Source organism: Microtus ochrogaster, unplaced genomic scaffold (assembly GCF_000317375.1).
Source record: "Microtus ochrogaster isolate Prairie Vole_2 unplaced genomic scaffold, MicOch1.0 UNK23, whole genome shotgun sequence".
Lineage (NCBI taxonomy): Eukaryota > Metazoa > Chordata > Mammalia > Rodentia > Cricetidae > Microtus > Microtus ochrogaster.
In genome coordinates, this window is record NW_004949121.1 from 2,719,444 (window position 1) to 2,739,509 (window position 20,066).

The following is a 20,066-nucleotide window of genomic DNA, read 5'->3' on the forward strand; positions in this document are numbered from 1 at the left end:
CATATGTGCAGGCACAGCTGTGTGAACATGCATGTGGAGGCCTCAGGTTGACATAGAATGCCTTCTTGTTTTCCACCTTATTTATTGAGACGTCATCTCTCGCTGGAGCAGATACACTGTGGCAGGCTCCTCTAGGGAGCCAGCTTACCCTGGGAAATCTCACCTCCCAAGTGCTGGGATTGCAGATGGGCCCCCCAGACCTGTCTGGATTTCACGCACGCACAGTGGGCTCTGATCTTCTGTCCTCACGCCTGCATGGCAAGCGTTTTGTGCAGTGAACCATCTCCCAACCCCAAACACATTGCAAAGTTCATTTTTGAAACTGATGTACACAAAGTTACAATTTCCAGTGATGTAAAAAAAAAAAAAAACCACCATGGTAGGGGTTAAATTTATCACCTCTAGTTCTGGTGGTTTTTGTTATTGTTGTTTTTCTGATAAACCAAAGAATAGTCTATAAAACGCAGGTCTTCCCTTTTTTCTTATCAACTCATTTTCTTCTAAGCACTTCCATTTTCTCTCATCCTTTCAGCCCTCCATTGTAATCTCACATTCACAGGGAAATTTCTGTCACTCGACCATACTGATTCACTCATGCTGAAAATTACGTCGCAGTTGTTATCTGTACTGCACAGGTTACGAGCTGTAGTTTATTTCCCTAATCACCACGTAGAGCCTGGTCTATCAATCTTAACTTCTCTGCAATGCTGCTTCCTCATGCTTCCCTAGCATTCTGCAACACAGTAAACATGAGATGGAGTTGCTTCAATGTAATTAAAATGGGTGACACTCACATATGTTCTTGCGGTTTATATTACTTCCTTTGCATTGGGAGAATCCCTCACAAGAAATGGTTCAATGAAGAGGAAGTTTCATCTTAAAGGAAGATGCAAGTGAAGGGCAAATGACCGTGGTCTCCGAGGGGGAAATAGAAGCATTGCTTCTTCCTTAGCAAATAGCTTTAAGTTTCTTCCCAATTGAAAAACTAAAAATGCTTTTGCTTCACTTTCTTGGGGTTTTCTTGTTTATTTATTTATTTATTTGTTTGTTTGTTTGTTTTTTTGTTTGTTTTTGAAATTTGGTACCAGAAGGCACCATGCAAGCTTCCAAAGGGAGGAGGCAACCAGAAGCTCTACTCCGCCCTGACACTTGTGGGGCACAAGGACCAGCATGGCATGCTAAGCTTCAAGCTGTAGTAGTGGGCTGCAAATACACATGTGGGTGGGACAAACAGCTCTCCAGTTGGACTTGCTTCACTTTGAAGTTTAAAAGAAGATAGATCTACTTCCATTATCCAGGAGGATAACTATATGTTTTTCTTCGGGTTCACCTTCTTATTTAGCTTCTCTAGGATCATGAATTATAGGCTCAATGTCCTTTATTTATGGCTAGAATCCACTTATGAGTGAGTACAAACCATATTCATCTTTTTGTGTCTGGGTTACCTCACTCAGGATAGTGTTTTCTATTTCTATCCATTTGCATGCAAAATTCAAGGTTTTTTTTACCACAGAGTAGTACTCTAGTGCATATATATTCCACACTTTCTTTATCCATTCTTCCATTGAAGGGCATCTAGGTTGTTTCCAGGTTCTGGCTATTACAAATAATGCTGCTATAAACATAGTTGAACAAATGCTTTTGTAGTATGATAGGGCATCTCTTGGGTATATTTCCAAGAGTGGTATTGCTGGATCCTGGACTCTCTGAACATGGCAGTCAATGAGGGCTAGCTGAGAAGCCAAGGATAATGGCACTGGGTTTTGATCCTACAGCATGTACTGGCTTTGTGGGGGCCTAGTCTGTTTGGATGCTCACCTTCCTAGACCAGGATGGAGAGGGGAGGACCTTGGACTTTCCATGGGGCAGGGAACCCTGAATGCTCTTTGGACTGGAGTGGGAGGGGGAAAGGGGTGGAGGGAAGGGGAGGAAAATGGGAGGAGGGGGAAGGTGGAAATTTTTAATATAAAAACTACAAAAAATAAAATCAAACACAAAACTTTAAAAGAAGATAAAAAATACATAAACTCTTGTTTTAAATTTTGAAAGCAGGTAGAATTCTTGTTTTTCTCTAGAAAATAACATACTTTGTTATGGCTTCCAATATTTGTTACATTCTCATATTATCCTAACTGTATTTTCGAAATGGAGCTAATTGTGTGCAGTGATTAAAATGACTGAGGACATCGTCAGAGGAAGCACAAGTATACACGTTTGTTCTGCAGTGTGTTTAGAAGGCTATCACTTAATCGCATTTCTCTTTTATGAGTATTTGCATTACCAGCTACTATATTTTTCACTTGTAAAACATTATGAAATACAGAAACCTTTAAAGGAAAAGAATATGTTTTCACAAATTGTTTTATTCAAGAAATACTATGTTTAAAACATAATTTATAAGAAGTCTCATCTACCACAAGTAAATATTTTAAAAGAAATCTAGATTTTTAAAATAGCATTAGAAACTGCTGGTGTTTTTATAGGAGATTGATGGCTAATGCCTACAGAGTTTTGAGTGATCTAAGAATTGCCATGAGTATTATATTTAAACAACTGTTATCACTTATCATGTTCAATGGAAGAAGAAATTGTTTAAAGCTTGTTGAGTTCAGTAACTCACAATCAAAGACACATTATACCAGGGCAGCCCAATAACACTCTGGGACAAAGAGTAGATTCTGTTCCACAGTGCAAGGTCAGCACAACCTTGGAAGTGTGGCTGGCTGCACTAGGAAAGTCCACTTCAATCACATTAAATCAGTACTGTGTGGCCACTGGATGTCTAAGGGAAACGGTGGCCTTGGGACACAGTACTACTAGGTTTCTGGCAGGAAAAAAACTGTACATAAACCAACTACACTGAACCTCATAGAAGAGAAAGTAGGGAAGAAATATAACACCAGTTGCACAGACAGTGAGAATAATAATAACTACATAGGACCTCCTGAAACTTAGGAGCTTCTGAAAGGCAGAGGAAACAGTCAATAAGACAAAACTACAGACTATTGAATGGGAAAAGATCTTCACAAACCCCACATTTAGATAGAGAACTGGTTTTCAAAATGTGTAAAGAACTCAAGATACTAGACATCAAAATAATATCCCATTAAAAATGGAATACAGATCTAAACAGAGAATTCTCAACATAAGAATCTCAAATGCTCAAAAGACACTTAAGAAATTACTCAACATCCTTAGCCATTAGTGAAATACAAATCAAAACAACTTTGAGATATCATATTACACCCCTCAGAATAGCTAAGATCAAAACAACAATGATAGTTTATGTTAGAGAGAGGATATAGAGTACAAAGTTGCACTCCCACGAACAAAAGTACAGCCACTTTGGAAATCAGTAAGGTGGTATCTCAGAAAATTGGGTATTAACCTAACTCAAAACCCAGCAGTACCACTCTTGGGCATATATCCAAAGTATGCACACTCATACTACAAGGACTTTTGTTCGTAGCAACATTACTCATAATAGCCAGAACCTAGAAACAACCTACATGTCCCTCTTCCAAAGAATAAACTAAAAAATGTGGCACATTTGCACAATGGAGTACCACTCAGCTGTAAAAAACCAATGACATCTTTAAATTTGTAGGCAAATGGATAGAACTAGAAAAAAAATAACTTGAGTGGGTTAAACCAGACCCAGAAAGACAAACATGGTATATACTCACTCATAAGTAGATATTAGATATAAATCAAAGGATAACCAATCTATAGTCCACCACCCCAGCAAAGCTAGGTAACAAAGAGAACCCTAAAAGAGACATACATGGATCCCCCTGTGAAGGAAAAATTTACAAGATCTCCTGAGAAAATTTGGAGCATGGACAATATGCTGCTTTTTAAATAACATATGGAAAGCAAAATACATAACAAAATAATACCAAGGATTGGAGAGAATAATTGTGATAATTCTAAGGCTTTTTCATTTAAAAAATAATTGTTTTGTAATATGTTTTTCATTAAAACAAATGATGCTATAATTGCATATGCACAGCTCATTAAATTAACATTTATATCACATCATAACTTACAGAGACCTAACTCAAAAGAGATCAGATTCTTAAACATAATCTGTAAAACTAAAACTAAAAACTAAAATGCTATGAGCAATCATGAAAAGAAATCTTGATCTTGATTGCTTCATTCTGTATTGGGAAGAGTTTTTTATATGATATATAAAAAATAGTCAAGAAAAGAGGAAGTCATATGATTAATATTGAATTCTTGCTATTCATAAGATTTAAGTTGGAAGAGTCAAGGAAAGACCAAGGTACATAAGCTCATGGAATCTAAGAAAGGAATGAATGATGGTATCTAGGAAATGTATTAGATGATAGAACCCTCCAAGAGTGGTGACAGCAGGACATGTTCTACCCAGGATTAATGCAACAAGACAATCCAGCGATGCCCCTCCAGCCAGAAGGAGCTAAAGCTACAGAAGAAGGGGGTCCAAAATCCACTTTGTCTCTAAGGAAAGTCTCCACCAGCAAAACTACAGGGAGAAAAGTCTTTCTCAGAAAAGTATTTGCCTCTAATGGCCAGGCGCCCCCATCTAGATGCCTGTGCTATGGCTTGGAATACAGAGCAGGCAAAGTGCCTGGGCTGCACATTTCAGAGAAGCTAGCATCTCAGAGAACTAAGTGGGAGAGACATGAAATTGAATGTTAGTAGCCGAATTGGAGGAAATAATTCTCAGATGCTACTCTTTCTCACTTGGCTTCTATTGTCCTTTTCATGGGAGGCGGTGGCGGGGAAGAGACAGAAATCTTTAATAAATAAATAAATTAAAAAAAGAAAAACCAAAAATAAATAATAAATAAACAAAAAAATAAAATACAGAAACATTTTCAATACAGAAAAAATACACAGTCACCATTTCAGTTGCTACTTACTGATTTGCAAGGAAATGTCAACTCAATCACAGTCCCGCTGAGTCATAGACTGTGCAGGTGCCAACTGATTTTCTTGTTCACCAGCGCTCCCACACTCCACTAGTGGCCAATGCTCCCTCTTCAGAAGACTCGAGGGAAAATTCGCAGTGCCCTGTGTGATGGCAACTTGACTGAGTCCAGAAGCAACTGATATGCAAACTGCTGGCTTTTCTATGATAGACTTTCTAAATCAGATTATTTGAAGTGGGAAGTCCCATCCTAAATGTGGCTAGCAACCCAGAAATAAAGAACACAGAAGAAGGAAACCTTGCTGCCTTTCTTCCTCTGCCTCCTCCTCCTTGTTCATTTTTTTTTTGTAACTCTATCATAAGGGGCTTTTAAAAATTCCTTTCAATTACAATATAATTACATAACTCCTTCCCTTCTCTTTTCCCACTCCAATCTCTCTCATGCCACCACTCAAACTGATGACTTCATTTTCTTTGGTTAGTATTGTTGTACACATGCAGGCAGACACACACACACACACACAAACACACATAACTATCTAAATACAACCTGTGCCTGGGTAGTGTGCTTTGATGTGATTTCAGGGCTGACCACTTTGCATTGTATACCAGTCTCTCCCAGACGCTCATCACCAGGGGAGACTAATTTTTCCTCTCCACAGCCTTTAGCTTTCAAGCAACTACTCTGCTTGTTCATGTCTTGGTTTGGTAGCCATATAGTTCAGATATCATAGGTATAGTTTCCTTTTCATTTCTAGAAGACACAATCATACAGCAGACTCCCCTGGCTCTTAAAATCTCTCCCGTGATGTTTGCTGAGACTTAGATGCAGGAGTTGTGTTAACTCCATTCTTGCTAACAAGTTTATTTATTTATTCTTTAGTTGCTGCACTCCTTCACTGATATTAAGACCTGCCTCACTGGGATTCAAATATAAACTGAACACCAATATCCCCAGGAATCCTTCAGATCTTAAGAACCATATTGGGACTGCTGAGATTTCCAGTTGAGTTGGCTGAGCAATTGCCATATCTTTGGCCATTTTATGTAGTGCTTGGCTTCCTCAGAACCTGTGGAAGCTTGGTTTGAGACTCGATAGCTCAAGAACTCTTAGATTTTGAATGTTATAAAAACCAACACCACACTGGTATGTAAGTTCAACTACCGGCTTGAGATGTATCATACCTGCGTTTATCATAGCTGCAGAAGCTTGTGATGTTCCTGGTAGAACAGTTAAAAGGTTCTGAACTAGGAAAACAAAACAAAACTGAAATCAACAAAGAAGCTCCTGTGCTCTGTGGTCCAGCCCATCTCTTAGTGCACTTTTATGCTTTGATTGATGTGGGCAGCCCTTGGTGGCCATCACTTGTCAGGAGGTATTGGCTTTATAAGAAGGTAGTCTGAAGAAGTCATGGAAATCAAGGCAGCAAGCAGATTCCCTTCATGGCCTCTAGGCCACTTCTGCCTCCAGGTTTGGATTCCTGTGTGAGTTCCTTCCCTGTTTTGGCCTGATAAAGGATTGCGACCTGTAAGCTGAAATAAACCCTGCTGTTCCCCAGTTGCTTCTGGTCAATGTTCTGCTACAGCAGCAGAGAAGCAAACACGGACAAATGCCAACTCTGTGATATTTCAAATAATGTCTTGTCTTACCCAATCCCGGTTCTTTGAGTCTTGTGACTTCCTGTTACTGAAGTTTTTCTGGTATTTACACTCAGTATTTCACAAATTTTAAAAATTATTAGTTGTAGGGTGTCACTATTTTCTTTAAAAAAAATGATTTACTCATCTTCCTACGAGCTGGGACATGGAAATTGTGTTTAAGATTTCTGTGTGATGCCTCTTCCCAGTATAGTGAAAACCCTAGGTGATGCTCAGCCAATGTTTATTGGACTGAACTATCAGTCTGTCAGTCAGCGTGTTTTCTTCCTGTCTTTGCCTGATAGCTCCTTTCTTGCATAATTGCCATCAAGACCAGCCTGTTAGCTTTCCACACTCATGTATTGATCCTGTGAAGACTGAGATGTGTTTCAGGGAAGAGGATCAGATGTACTGCTTGCTTTGTTTATCTTTTAAAAGCCTTTGCTGAGAACAGCAGCAAAGCAGAAGTCTTGGGGGAAACTGCGGCCATGAGTGTTAGAGTTAGTACCTGCAGCGCTGGAATCAGAAGGCAGAGGTAAGCAATGTAGTGGTGGTCCAAAACCCCAGGGCTAGTAGTCAGAACACAGAGGCAACACAGACTGGGTCCAGGCAGCGGTGAAGTTTCACAACAGCTTCATCAGTAATTATAGTCCAACGTTTCCAGAGTTCCGTTTATAAATTTGATTGTGTGGATTGCGAGGATACCAGTCAGCTGAAAGGCTCCTCTTTGATAGTGAGGCCATTGTCTGCAGATTGTTAGTGCACAGCAATTGGATGCAGGGCTCCTCCTTTACTCCGTGGGGTTAATGGCTGTGTAATCTGCCTGGACTCCCATAGGAGAGCTGCAATCCCCGACGTTCCTGAGCTTTCAATTGCTACGTGAGACATTTGCCCCGGAGACTTCACACTCTGGTTGTGAAGCTTTTCAGTAGCTGCCTGAGGAACAGCCTAGATGAACACACACCACCGACACAAGTGATGGCTGTACCAGTGTTCCAAGCCAGACAAATATTCAAATGAAGTGTTGAAACACATTTTTTCTACCCCAATAGCTATCACCCAACTTTATCTCAGTTTATCACAATTCTTAATAAAAATTTAGATTGTTTATCAATTTTTCTGAACTCTCAATAGTTGATTGAAAAGATTCAGTAGACATTCTCTTGTCTAATGTGCAAAATAGTCTAAGAAATAAATGTTTTCCCTGAAATTTGATTCGTAATCCTAATTTCAGAATAAAAGATTGCAAATTGAAGTAACTCAAGCATATAACTCAAACTAACTTAAATTTTAAATCTTAGTTTCAAAAAGAATCTCACAGTAAACAAAGGATCACCCTACCTGCATAATGACATGTAGGATTAAGACAGGCACTCTGCTAATTCAAGCTAGAAATCGCCTTTCCTGTAACTTTAATGAATATTTTAGAGAAAAGTACCGAATTCTAACTTTATCTGGGAAATTGCCTTGGCTGTTTCCAGAGGCTTCTGTGGAGTAACACTGGCAATAAGACTTTCCCAAAGAAATTTATAATTTACATTTTGTATTTTCCACAGACTATTAGATTTATTGTCTTCCATTGCCAGCCTCCTCTTAATGAAGCCAGTCCTGGATGAAGGGATTAGCAATTGCTTTTAAGTAAGGATGTGTTTTTTTCACAGTTGCGGGCCACAGATGGGACTCTTAAACCACAGCATGCTTAATCAACATCAATTTAGCTTCATATGGATTAGCTTCATACAGTTTCATGCTCCATACCAAGCAGGCCTCGAACTCTGTGCTCTTTGCCTTCTGAGTAATGAGAATAGGGCACGGAAGTTTTGGAAGAGGCAAGCCTCACACGGTCCCTTCATGCAAGTTTCTGCATTCTTTGCAAACCGAGACTGATGAACACTCAGTGCAGTGTAGCCCTCTTTTACTTTCAGAAAGGATTCTACAGCAACAGGTCAATCTCCGTGTGTGCTTCTACTGTACTAAGGCTGCTTGAGTGCCTGGCTAGGTGGTTCTGAAGATCCGCTGTATAGGAGTCATGGACTGTTCAGCAAAAGGTTCATTTCAGATGTTCATGATGAACCCCGCCAGCTTGGCTTCAGGTTAACTGTGCTTTTTGAAGTCTCTTCAGATGGACCAGATGGAGAGCAGGGGAGTGAACCACATGAAGGTGACTGGCTTGGATAAGAGTAATGCAATTTTTGCCCGGCAATCTTGTCTACTTCCCATACCCAGGATAACAACTATATGTTTTTCTTTGGGTTCACCTTCTTATTTAGCTTCTTTAGGATAACAGATTATAGACTCAATGACCATTATTTGTGGCTAGAAACCAATTATGAGTGAGTACATTCCAAGTTCCTCTTTTTGGGTCTGGGATACCTCACTCAGGATAGTGTTTTCTATTTCCATCCATTTGCATGCAAAATTTGAGAAGTCATTGTTTTTTACTGCTGAGTAGTACTCTAGTGTGTATATATTCCATACTTTCTTCATCCATTCTTCTATTGAAGGACATCTAGGTTTCTTTGAACATGGCTGACAATGAGGGCTGATGAGAAGCCAAAGACAATGGCATTGGGTTTTGATCCTACTTCATGTTCTGGCTTTGTGGGAGCCTAACCAGTATGGATGTTCACCTTCCTAGACATGGATGGAGGGGGGAGGACCTTGGACTTTCCACAGGGCAGGGAACCCTGACTGCTCTTCAGACTGGAGAGGGAGGGGGAGAGGAGTGGGGGGAGGAGGAGAAGAGTGGGAGGAGGGGGAGGGAAATGGGAGGCTGGGAGGAGGTGGGAATTCCTTTTTTTTTTCTTTGAATAAAAAAAGAGTAATGCATACTTCATCCAAATTTGAAAATACATAGACTATTTAATTCAATGCAGATGTTTAGATTAAAATGAGTTTTTATTTTGACAGTCTTTTCATGAGTAACTTTTATATTATTGTCATTGACAGTAGCTATCTCTGCTATATTTGATCTCTATCCTGAGTCTAAAGAAACTGTAGCATCTTATTGGAAATGGGATTGTTAATATAGAATACAAAGATAGCTGGAGATGGGTGGCAGTAGTGACCACCTATGAAGATCTCACATGGACTGATTTCAAAGTGTTGGGTTTTGTTTGCTTGTTTTTTTTCTTTCTTTTTCCTTTCCTTTATTTATTTATTTATTTATTTATTTATTTATTTATTTATTTATTTATTTATTGTAATTTGAAGAGCAGAAATGCAGAAATTCTGTTTCACTCTCCCCAAATCATTTTATCCTCCTAAGAGGACCCTGGAATCCTTAGCAGAAACGAGAAGGTTTACATAGGAATCAAACCAATGCTCTCCAGAGAGCACGGAAGTTACCGCAAGCAGAACTGAGTGCCGTGGGGTGGGTCTGCGCTTCACCAAGCAGGGTGTGGCTCCCCCACTCCTGGTGTTGGCTAGGGAGATGTCACGCTTCCCTCTTTCCTCATTTTTTTCTTCCACCCTCTCTGCTCCTGCTTTGGTCCCTCTCTTCCTAGGTCTTGTCCCTGCCCAACCAGCCTCCCTCAGCCCCATTTCCTTCCTCTTCTCCTTTTTTCTCATCTCTTCTCCCATTCCTGTATTCATCTCTCCCCTCAGATTCCATCTTCCCCTTCCCTTCCTTTCTTCCCCTCTTATTCCTCTCCTCTCTTCTCTACCTTCTCTACCCATCACCTTCTTTTTTACCTCCTTCCATGACTTTCTTTATCTCTCTCTCCTCCAGGCCTCTTTCTCTCCTTTTCTTTTTTCTCTTCTGCCTTTTCTCTCCCTAGTCTCTCTTCTCCATTACCCTAGCTCCACTCTCTTCCTTCCCTTTTCTTTTCTCTCCCTCCCTCTCCTTAGTCCCCCTTTTCCATTTCCCTAACCCCACTCTCTTCCTTCCTCCTTCCCCTCTCTCCTTTCTCCCTCTTCTCCATTTCTCTCTTCTCTTCTTTCCCTCTCTTTCTACTCCCTTCTTCTCTCTTCCCTTTTCCCCTTCTTTCTTCTCATTTCTCCCCTTCTCTCCTTCACCCCCTTTCTTCTCTTTGCAGCTCATGTAATGCTCTCCAGGACAGGCAGCTCCTTTGACCTAAGCAGATTATTGTAGCTGCTTGAAGGACAGTCACGACACAGGCAGCCAGCCCAGCCTTTCAAGGAAGAGATTTGTATCCAAATAGGACACTAAGCTTCTCAGCCTTCTGCTTACTTAGCTTGTCAGCAGGATGCATGTCTCTGGGTGTTCCGGAGACTCCTGGGGATCTGGGCAGAAACAAAAGCCTGTGTCAGTCGCTGCACATGTGGGAGTGTGTGCCATTAAAAGGAGCAGTTGTTAATAAGGGCCCGTGAGACCTGGGTTTCCTTGGTTTCCATGACAGTTATTAGGTACCGTAGAAATTGAATTGTCTCCCATGATGCTCTTAGGGGAGGGGGGGCATGAGTGACAAAGCAGTGCATTTATGACTTGCAGTGAATCGTCCTTCTGAGAAATGTAATACTCCTTGGCTTATCCCCTACACATTTTTAAAAATTTCCTTTCAGTGTGCTTGGCCACTGCTGTACAGTGTCTCCAACACTATTTTCTTCCTTTTTATTTAGATCCAAGTTTGGCAAAGCAAGGATATGAACAGTTCTGCAGGTGAGCTTCTCAGGGCGTGTGAAGCCATAAGGCATCCAATCAGGGTTTGGCCACCTGCAGCCCTGCCAATATGCCCCTCCACCAGATTTCTGTAATCCCTGCCCGGGAGACAGCCAGCAATGGGAGAAGCTCAGTGGGCCGAAACAAAGAGAAGAGCAAGGAAGTCGAGGTAAGATGAGTTTGATTTGACACAATGAGAGAACCCACACAGCCAGCTCCGTGCTGTTTGTACAACAGGACAGAGCATGAACGCAAGAGCAGCTCGCTCCCAGCTCTGTGTGTACGAGCGGGCTGAATCATTTCATGTGTGACTAAGGAGCTGATAAATCTTAGCTTCTATTTTCTGAATGAAGCAACGAACTGAAAATCTATAGACATACTTGCTGCTTGATAGATGTAAAACCTCTGCCTCTTTTGCTGAACTCTACAGAATCTCCTTTGTGGTTCTTGAGGGACAGCCAGGAACTCCTGGGTTGCTTGCTTGTACCATTCCTGCCCGATTTTGGAACTGTTAATGTTAACTGAGTTCAGAGGAGGGCTGGGAAATAACTTTCTTAACAAAACAGCACGTCGTCCTGGGCTAAGAAAGTTCGCACATCTACTGCACACTAAGTTAGTGCTTGGGGATCTACTGTTCTCTATTTCTTATGCCTTCTGTATGGGATTTTGACTTGGATGCCTATTTGTTTGTATTTTATTTAAGAAAGTGTTGTTTAAAACCTAGCACAGCCTATAATATTCACTGTATGGCATTCAGGCTTTATTTTGGGGTGGAATTCACAGCCATTCCTATAAGGTTAAACTGCTTAAAAACTCAGATTCTAAGGAGTTATTTCAAAGGGTTTTAAAAGAGACTGAGCAGAGTCAGAGGTGTTGCATGAAATTATGATAGGTATGGTCACGAGCAAAGACACAGTAGAGATCAAGGAGGCAGAGCATGCTCCAAACCTGTCAGCACTTGGGAGGCTGAGGCTGGATGTTCCCGAGGTCAAGGTTAGCCCAGGCTGTAGGAGTGATGCTGTCTAAATGACAAATGAAAGAAAAAAAAAGCATACAAAGTCTGAATTCTTAAATCCAACTTTTCTAATTCCCAGAGATCATGAACATTTCCTACCTCCAGATCTATAGCAGAATATTATTATTTATTATTATTAGTAGTAGTAGTAGTATTTTTATTATTATTATTATTATCCTCAAGGACAAAGGAAACAACAAACACAAACAAAACAGAAATGTAAATTAAATAGGAGTTAAGTGTCAGGAATTTCCTAAGAGGAATAAAATAAGTGACTATATCTTCAAATACAAAAGGCATTTGTAGCCTCTGCCCATTTTACTTGACCTGGTTTTAAATGCGTCATTCAAAATAATGGTGTCGTCAGAACTTACAGAAAACTTCAGGAGTTCTCTGCCTAAGTCATTGCAGAGGATACTTTTGGTTTAGCAGTTGTGTTGCCAATGCAAACCATGTCCTGAAATTCAGATATCTTTGTAATCAATCAGCCCAATATAACACGGAAATAGTTATGGTAACTGGTTCTTCCTATGACTTGGTGGTGTGATTGTAGGACTGTCTCTTAAGACTTGGGGAGTGGGGAAGAGGAAAGAGATATTAGTGATCAATTCCAAAGATATGAGCTATCTAAATCAAGATGAGTGGATAAGTTTGAGGTTAACTAAAGAAAACTTTCTGCAATGATGTTGGATGGCAATTTTGTTTGGAATTAGGGATGATCAGAAATGAAAAAAACAAACAAACAAACAAAAAAAGTATAGTAGAGACAGGATGACCACTACAGGTTTAAGGACGCCTGGGCTATTTGGTTAGTTCCAGGCCAGCCTGGTGACAGAGTCTCAGAAACATATCACCTCCTAGTTTTCACTAGGAATCTACTGGTGATTTCTCCTTGATGTGAGTTGCAGTGACTGGCATGGCTTGTATAACTTTTGAAAAACAAAATGTTTTCCTTTTCCATATAATAAATAAAATGTACTTATTCTACCTCATGTAAAATGGTTTCACTGTTCATATCCATTGCTACATCTTACACTCTTCCCAACCTCAATTCGTGATCATCTTTCTCTCTAATCACCTTGCTATTGTGATTAAATGTAAGGGGTCCCCATGAATACTGGCTGGATGCCAAGCCAATAAGCACAGTGAGGATCAAAGAGTGGAAAGAGATTTGCAACGTGCTGTCAATAAAGAAAATTTTATTGGAAACAAAGCGGGATTGGCTAACAAATAAATAAAAGACTTTACTGAGGAAATTATGTGTCTTCATATGAGGAAGACCCATCAAATGTAGCAGCAGGCATATCCCAAGCATCTCAGATTGAGGCCATAATCATGCCTTAAATCATTCGTAGACACTAATGCCTGTGGACAGATAACTTATTATCATAATTAGAAAAGTTCATACTAAGTCATCTAAAAAGCTGCTTAAAATAATTGGGTTTTGCTGGTTTGTTCTAAGTTTCTCCAGAAAGCCTTAGTTAGAGCACAAAAAGAACTTTGCATTTCGTAGTCTTTAAAGGAACACCCCTTACCCCAGAAAGTGTAAACAGCTGTCTGTCCCTGCATGTGCTAATAGTATTTTATAATGAGGCTCAGTAGGCATTTTGAAAGGAAATGGATGATAGGAGAAATGAAAATTTAAAGGGCAATATTCCTGAGTGTTGGAAGGGGAGGCACCTTTATGATTTCGAATGCATCTTTGCTTTCTACGGAATGAAGTTAGAAGTGTCTGTGAAAAACCATGTTTTAATTCTCTTTTTAATATAGGCCACAAATTGCTTCATTTGGTGAACTAAGTAGTCTCAAAGACTCACAAATACCATTTAGGATGGATAATTTAAGCTATCTCCATCCTGCAATTAAAACGTAGGTTTATTTAGTAATACACAATGACCTCTGTATGTTCAAGTGGTAGTCCCTGTTCACAGACGGTGACAGATCTCTTATGAACATATCCTGATTAATGATAATTGAGGGGTATCCTTTGGGGTTCCATGAATGCTTCCTATTCACCTCACAGTTACTCAAAGAATCAGTCTCCATACTTAACAACTGATATCACTTCAGAATTAGGGATTTGCTCAACTGTAACACGCCTTGATCTTCCTTTCTCAAAATGCACAGAGATTTTATAATCAACTAATATTTAATTTGACGTCAGCATTTTCGTTTGTTTTGTTATTTGTTGTTCTTACTGATGCTTGGTTTTGCTTTGTTTTGTGACAAGAAATGATAAAATGAATGTTGAAATATTTTATTAACTGTTACAATTGAGAAGACTTAGGTTATAAAAAGGAATTAATAGATTAAGTAAGATATTAAAGACTTTGAACCTCAACTTCTATAATGAATCTGTATTTTGATGTATCTTACGTGATACAAAGTTGCAAGTTTATCTATTTGGTCAATATTGGGACTACAGAAGGAAAGTGATAATCTGTCCAATTTAAGTAAAGTTAGTGTCAAGTATGTAGGTGGATCATGGCATCTTCTAAAGGCAGCAGCTCTAGGTGCTGGGACATTTAAAAGAGAGATCTACAAATGAACCCAGTAGGTTGTTTTCAAAATAGAGGGAAAAAGAAGACTTGAAATTCGGAAGGTGTGGAAGGGTAGTTAGAGAAGGGGAGTAAGGATGAATTTGACCAAAACTCATTGTATGAATATACAAAATTTTAAAAAATAAATAAAGCATATGATAGTTCAAATAAAGGACAGTGTCTCATATTTGCATTCAAGATGCCCAAGTTTTCTTAGCACAGCCAAGGTTATATTAAGTACTCATCATGACCACCACAGGTCCTTCCTTCTGAAGTAGATACACATGGATTATAAATTCATATAAATAATATGATATAGTTCATGAATTTCACTAATTTAAATCTGTAAATACAGATGGATATGTAAAAAATTAGTAGCAAAAGGCAAATGTGTAAGCCCTGGAGAGTTATGGAGGAGGCTCCAATGTGACTCCCTTTAGGACCATATAATTAATACCAAGTTGCTTGTTTGGGAGATAATTTGTTTATGCCCTGGGGAAAACAAGACCTTGGGGAACGCAGGGGGAGATGTCTTTCTGATGCACAAGTGCGCATTGAGTTTGCTTTGGTTGATGTTAAAGATTGATGCTTTAAGTTTCTTTTGATTACATTGTCAGTAAACAACTTTGTTTATGCTAATCTATTCTTTCCTCCCAATGCTAATACACACATGATATATATATAATATATCCCTGTTAGTCTTAACCATATGCATGAATTGATGTAGGCCTCCCTACTTGGGCATGCTTAACCTATCAGGAGGCTCAACCCTGAAAAACTGACTCTCTTTCTCAGAAGTCAACTGCCCGTAGCTCTCTCATTAGGGTAAGGCCTTGTGAACCCTTCTGTCATCCATGCTGGAATGTTTACTGCTGTAGTTCTGTTCAGGCAACCATACTGGTAAGAGTTTATAGGCACAGCATCTATGTCATATCCAGATATACTATTTTTCAGCAGTGTTCCTGGTCCTCTCACTCTTAACTTTCAACACCCTCTGAAATATTAAATAACTAAATATTATAAAATCTGGCCTCTAGTGTACCTGTCTCTTAGAAGTATAGTGAATTTCATTAATCAAGTTTTAGCTGAAATTTACTTCTCTACATCTAGAAGTTACAAAGATTGTATAACCAGTATGTATGGGTATGAAGTCAAGGTCTAGGATGTTGTCTTTATAGCACATAACTCCCTGGGACTTGTAGACTCACATGTCTAGGACCCCGTGTTTCACACATGGATGCTCAGCACGGTCACACTGAGACTATTGCCACCGGCAACACTGGCTTTTCATGCTCATATTGCCATTAGCATAAGCGTCAGTAGGAAACCATTAACGGATGTCTTGTTCATGTTAATACATGTGTCATGTAATCAAAGAAAATACAAAGTTATTCACAAGCTATAACTAGTACGTGTTTCATTCAATTTAGGAAATATTGTGAAGATAAATAATAATGTACAGTAGACTTTATTAGTGAGGACACTGGGAAGAAAGCAACATAAAAGCTACAGAGCTGGCTTTATCAAACCGAACTTTAAAAACTATTCTAATGTAAAAGCCACTGCTCAAGAAAAAGAACACTAATACAATTTTTGAGTTAAATTTGAAGCAAACATTAGTTAAATACTGGCCAGGATGATGAAGTCTGACCAGGTTCATGACCAGGTCCGTTCTGGGGTTCCCAGGAAGTGAGGACACTTTTCAGATATAGAGTGGCAAACCCCGTATGGCTACTGTATTTCTCATCAGGTCCAATCAGCACAGGCATATATTCTGACGCACTTCCTGTTTATAAACCTCCTGCGTACGTGTGAACAAGCATGTCCAGTGACATTGAGTCAAACTTGTTTGGGGAAAGGAAGACACATGATGTGCTATCTTCCATAAACAATCTTCCAGCATTTCACTAAGTACCTGTCCTTGGGAGAAGGGGCTTACAGGTTAGATGCATTTTTTAATGGATCTCTTATGCTCAGTAATTAAAACTTAAAACAGAACTTTGGCTCTCACACTCTTAAGTTTAGCCTTCTTTGAAAGCAAAATCAAAGCAACAATGACAACAAAGCGCTTTGCCTCTCTGGAAAAGAAGTCTACAGTTGTACTAGGTGCCATTAGAAAACAAGTTTTATTTTCTCCCTGCTATCACTCCTATCCCCATTCACAGGTTTGCTTTCCTAATCACATGACTACGGGCAATTATTTGAGACATTAGGAGGTGTAGGAAAGAAAAAGACCTCAGTTTCAGGAAATAGCTAGATAACTGTAGGCAATCCATCGTCCTTCGTGCTAGAAAGCTGCCTTAGAGCTGATTTATAAAGGGTGGACAAAGACTGGTGGGTGTCTGCTCGCAGGTGCTGCTTGTGGCCAAATGGTGCACATCTGGCTGGCTTGTTAAGAGGTGCTCTTTAGTTCTGAGAGTGTCAAGAATGAAGGCTGTTATTTATTTTCTTATTTCTGATTATTTTTCCCAGCTGCAATTCTTAACAGGTTGTACAATGGTCAGGATAGGAAGGACAGGGACCTTGAAGTTCCCTTACTGAACACCTAACTCAAGGTAATAAAAGAAAACATTCTCTCATTGATGACAATGAAGACCAAGTCAGATGCTGTTGAACAGCAGGGATGCTGCTCTGACAAGATTTTGTTATTGTGCTTTTCTCTGGATTCCCATGTCTTGTTGCTAGTAAAAGGCCAGTCTGGCTCAGTGGGACTCTAGGAAGCAGTGAAGACTCACCTTTTTGGACATCTGGTGGTTTTGTTATGCTTCATCCTTTCTTCTTCACAGCAATAGCAGATGTCAGAGAGCCAGCCCTCTGCTTTTTCAGCCCTTGGGTTTGGGATGAGCCTAGATTAATTGAAAATAGTCATTATATTCTAGCACTTTCAGTGATAACTGATTTAGGAATGGATACACAATCCATTAAAACAATGACATTGAACTTTTAACGTCTTTAGTGTATAGGAGTTCTCTTGTTAAAAACCTACCTCTTTACTGCAATAGACTTCTCTCTCCTAATGGATGACCTGTGTGGAGAAATCAACTCTGAGTCTGAGCATTGGGAGGGAATCTAGAGGAAGACGTTCAGGTACTAAGGATACGGTGAAGGAGAAGAAGAGGGAAGGAAGGGAGAGAAGCAGAGGTGAGAGGATTGGTCTGGGTGACAACACTTGAGCTAGGGGTTCCTTGAGAGCAACCCTTGTTTAAAACTCCAGCTCTCCAGGGAACGATTCAGTTATGTTCTTTATCATCATCATTTCGTAAGGTTTGTGCCACTTGCCTAAAAACAAAGGATCAAAATACAAATGCAGTCATTCCCTGCTTTATAACACACAGGGTGACTGACTTCCAAGTTTAGCTGCTATCTAGGTGAAAGTTTCACAAACATTAATTTATGAGTTTCATACACAGAGAGCACATTTAACCAGAGCACTCAGATTAATGTTCTCTTTTAACCAAATGGAGCCTGGTGGGAGCCTGACACTGTAGGGAGACTGCCAGGAGGAAGGGAGACTAATTCTCTCTCACATTTCACTAGATGAACACTTTCCAACTACTGGCCTACTCTAAATTGAGTATTAGGGTCCTATGTGCTTTGAATGAATTCTACTACATATGCTAATTTTGTTAAGGTGCTTTTTTTACATAATGAAAACCAGCCGATTTCCATATTATTATTTGCTTTCAGCAATGAAATTAGCATAATCCACATTATTTTTTCTTGTTTAAAACAGGTGTTTTGGGCAATTGCGTTAATAAGTAAGACTGAATAACACATTTTATTGACTATCAAATGAGAGCAATTAGTAATTATTGACATACTCCAGTCAGCAGTTTTGAAATTGTGGCCTCAAATGGCAGGTAGGTAGTTTGGACCCTTGACTGGTATGAATTTTAAGAAGTCCTATGACAAATTCACAGCAGACTTATTGAGACAGCAAGTGGTTACCATGTGAAGACTGTTGAACAACGATCTTGAAGATTATTGGCACCTGGAAAGAACAGGTGCAGCTGCCGCTGTGAATGTTTTATTAATAAGACTTTTAAGAACTGCTGATCAGATAACATTTACCTCAATTCAGTGTAACACAAAGAAAACACTGACAATGGCGATGGATTTAGAATCCGCCATTGAGGGCCCAATGAAGGGGAGGGCCCGTAGTCTGAGAATTGTATTCCCACAGCTCACTCCTTGGACTATATCACACTGAGCTGCTTGCCAGCCTTCATAACCTCCAGGTGAAGATGAAGAATGGCATCTACCCAATACCCATTCTCTCCCCTGTCTCAGCAATCTGGTAAATAATGGAAGGAGGTGTGACAGCAAGGTAGAGCTACTGATAAGATTTTGCTCATAACGGAGTTAAAGGAGGCCAGAGAAAAGGACAGAGTGCTCTTGGAAGCTGGGTGACAAGCCTCTCATTTTTCATCTTGATTGTCCCATTCATCAAATCCTGCAAATCTGGGTAACAAAAGCAAGAATGACAAGTGCAGTGGGGGTTCTTTACCCAGACAGTACCAATGAATGCCCTGTATTTGATACAAAACTACAGTCTTCAGAGTTTCTACTGTTGATCAACAAAGGAGGGGCAGGGGTAGGGGGAAAACTGGCATGAGGAAGCCTTTGGGCCAGCAATGCTCCAGCGCTCTGAAAATGAGGCTACTGTAAGAATCAGAAAACAAACGTTTACAAACTGTGGTACCAGCTATGTGCTTGCACATGTTCCGAGTCTCTATAGGTATAAATGATTCCTATTGGTAAATCTAAGCGGGTCTATGCCTGTAAAACGTCCCGGTGGTGGTAGCGGCTGTGAATGTTGGCAGGCTGAAGAAGGTCTTACAGACTTAGATGTGTCACAGAGTTGTACTATCCAACTTTACTCGATTAATTATCATAAGCATAAAAATATCTGGTGATAGATTTGCTGTCATGATATTGCAAAACTTTTAACTATTTGAACTTCAGCAATAAGTTTTGTTTTCCCCCTCAGGGATATATGATCTTTAATGGTACATGTCAAATTAGAGTCCCGTCATAATTTGTAAGATGCCATCTCTTGTTATGGGTCAAGTGTTCAGTGGAAGTCTCAGCTGTCAATGTCATTGTTACTTATCCATCATTCTTCTTGGTTACTATAGCTAATAAATTACTGAGTAAAGGCTGTATATTCTGTTTTATGTGTGTGTGTGGTGTCATAAGTATTCCATGAAATTGCATGTGTCTTCGTTAGGGTTTTTATTGCTGTAAAGAGACACCGTGACTTTGCCAGCTCTTATAAAGGAACACATTTAATTGGGACTGGCTTACAGCTCCAGAGGCTTAGTCCATTTTCAT

At 39.8% G+C, this 20,066-nt stretch overlaps 1 protein-coding gene across 2 annotated transcripts in view; it reads left to right on the forward strand.

Annotated features, from left to right (window-relative positions):
• Positions 1–20,066, forward strand: part of March1 (membrane associated ring-CH-type finger 1) — an 817,915-nt gene that overhangs the window by 337,207 nt on the left and 460,642 nt on the right. For both annotated transcript variants that reach the window (XM_026789574.1, XM_026789573.1), the window contains exon 3: positions 11,138–11,346. In XM_026789574.1, the coding sequence (XP_026645375.1) occupies positions 11,248–11,346 (99 nt within the window). In that variant the 5' untranslated portion in view covers positions 11,138–11,247. The remainder of the gene's footprint in view (positions 1–11,137; positions 11,347–20,066) is intronic.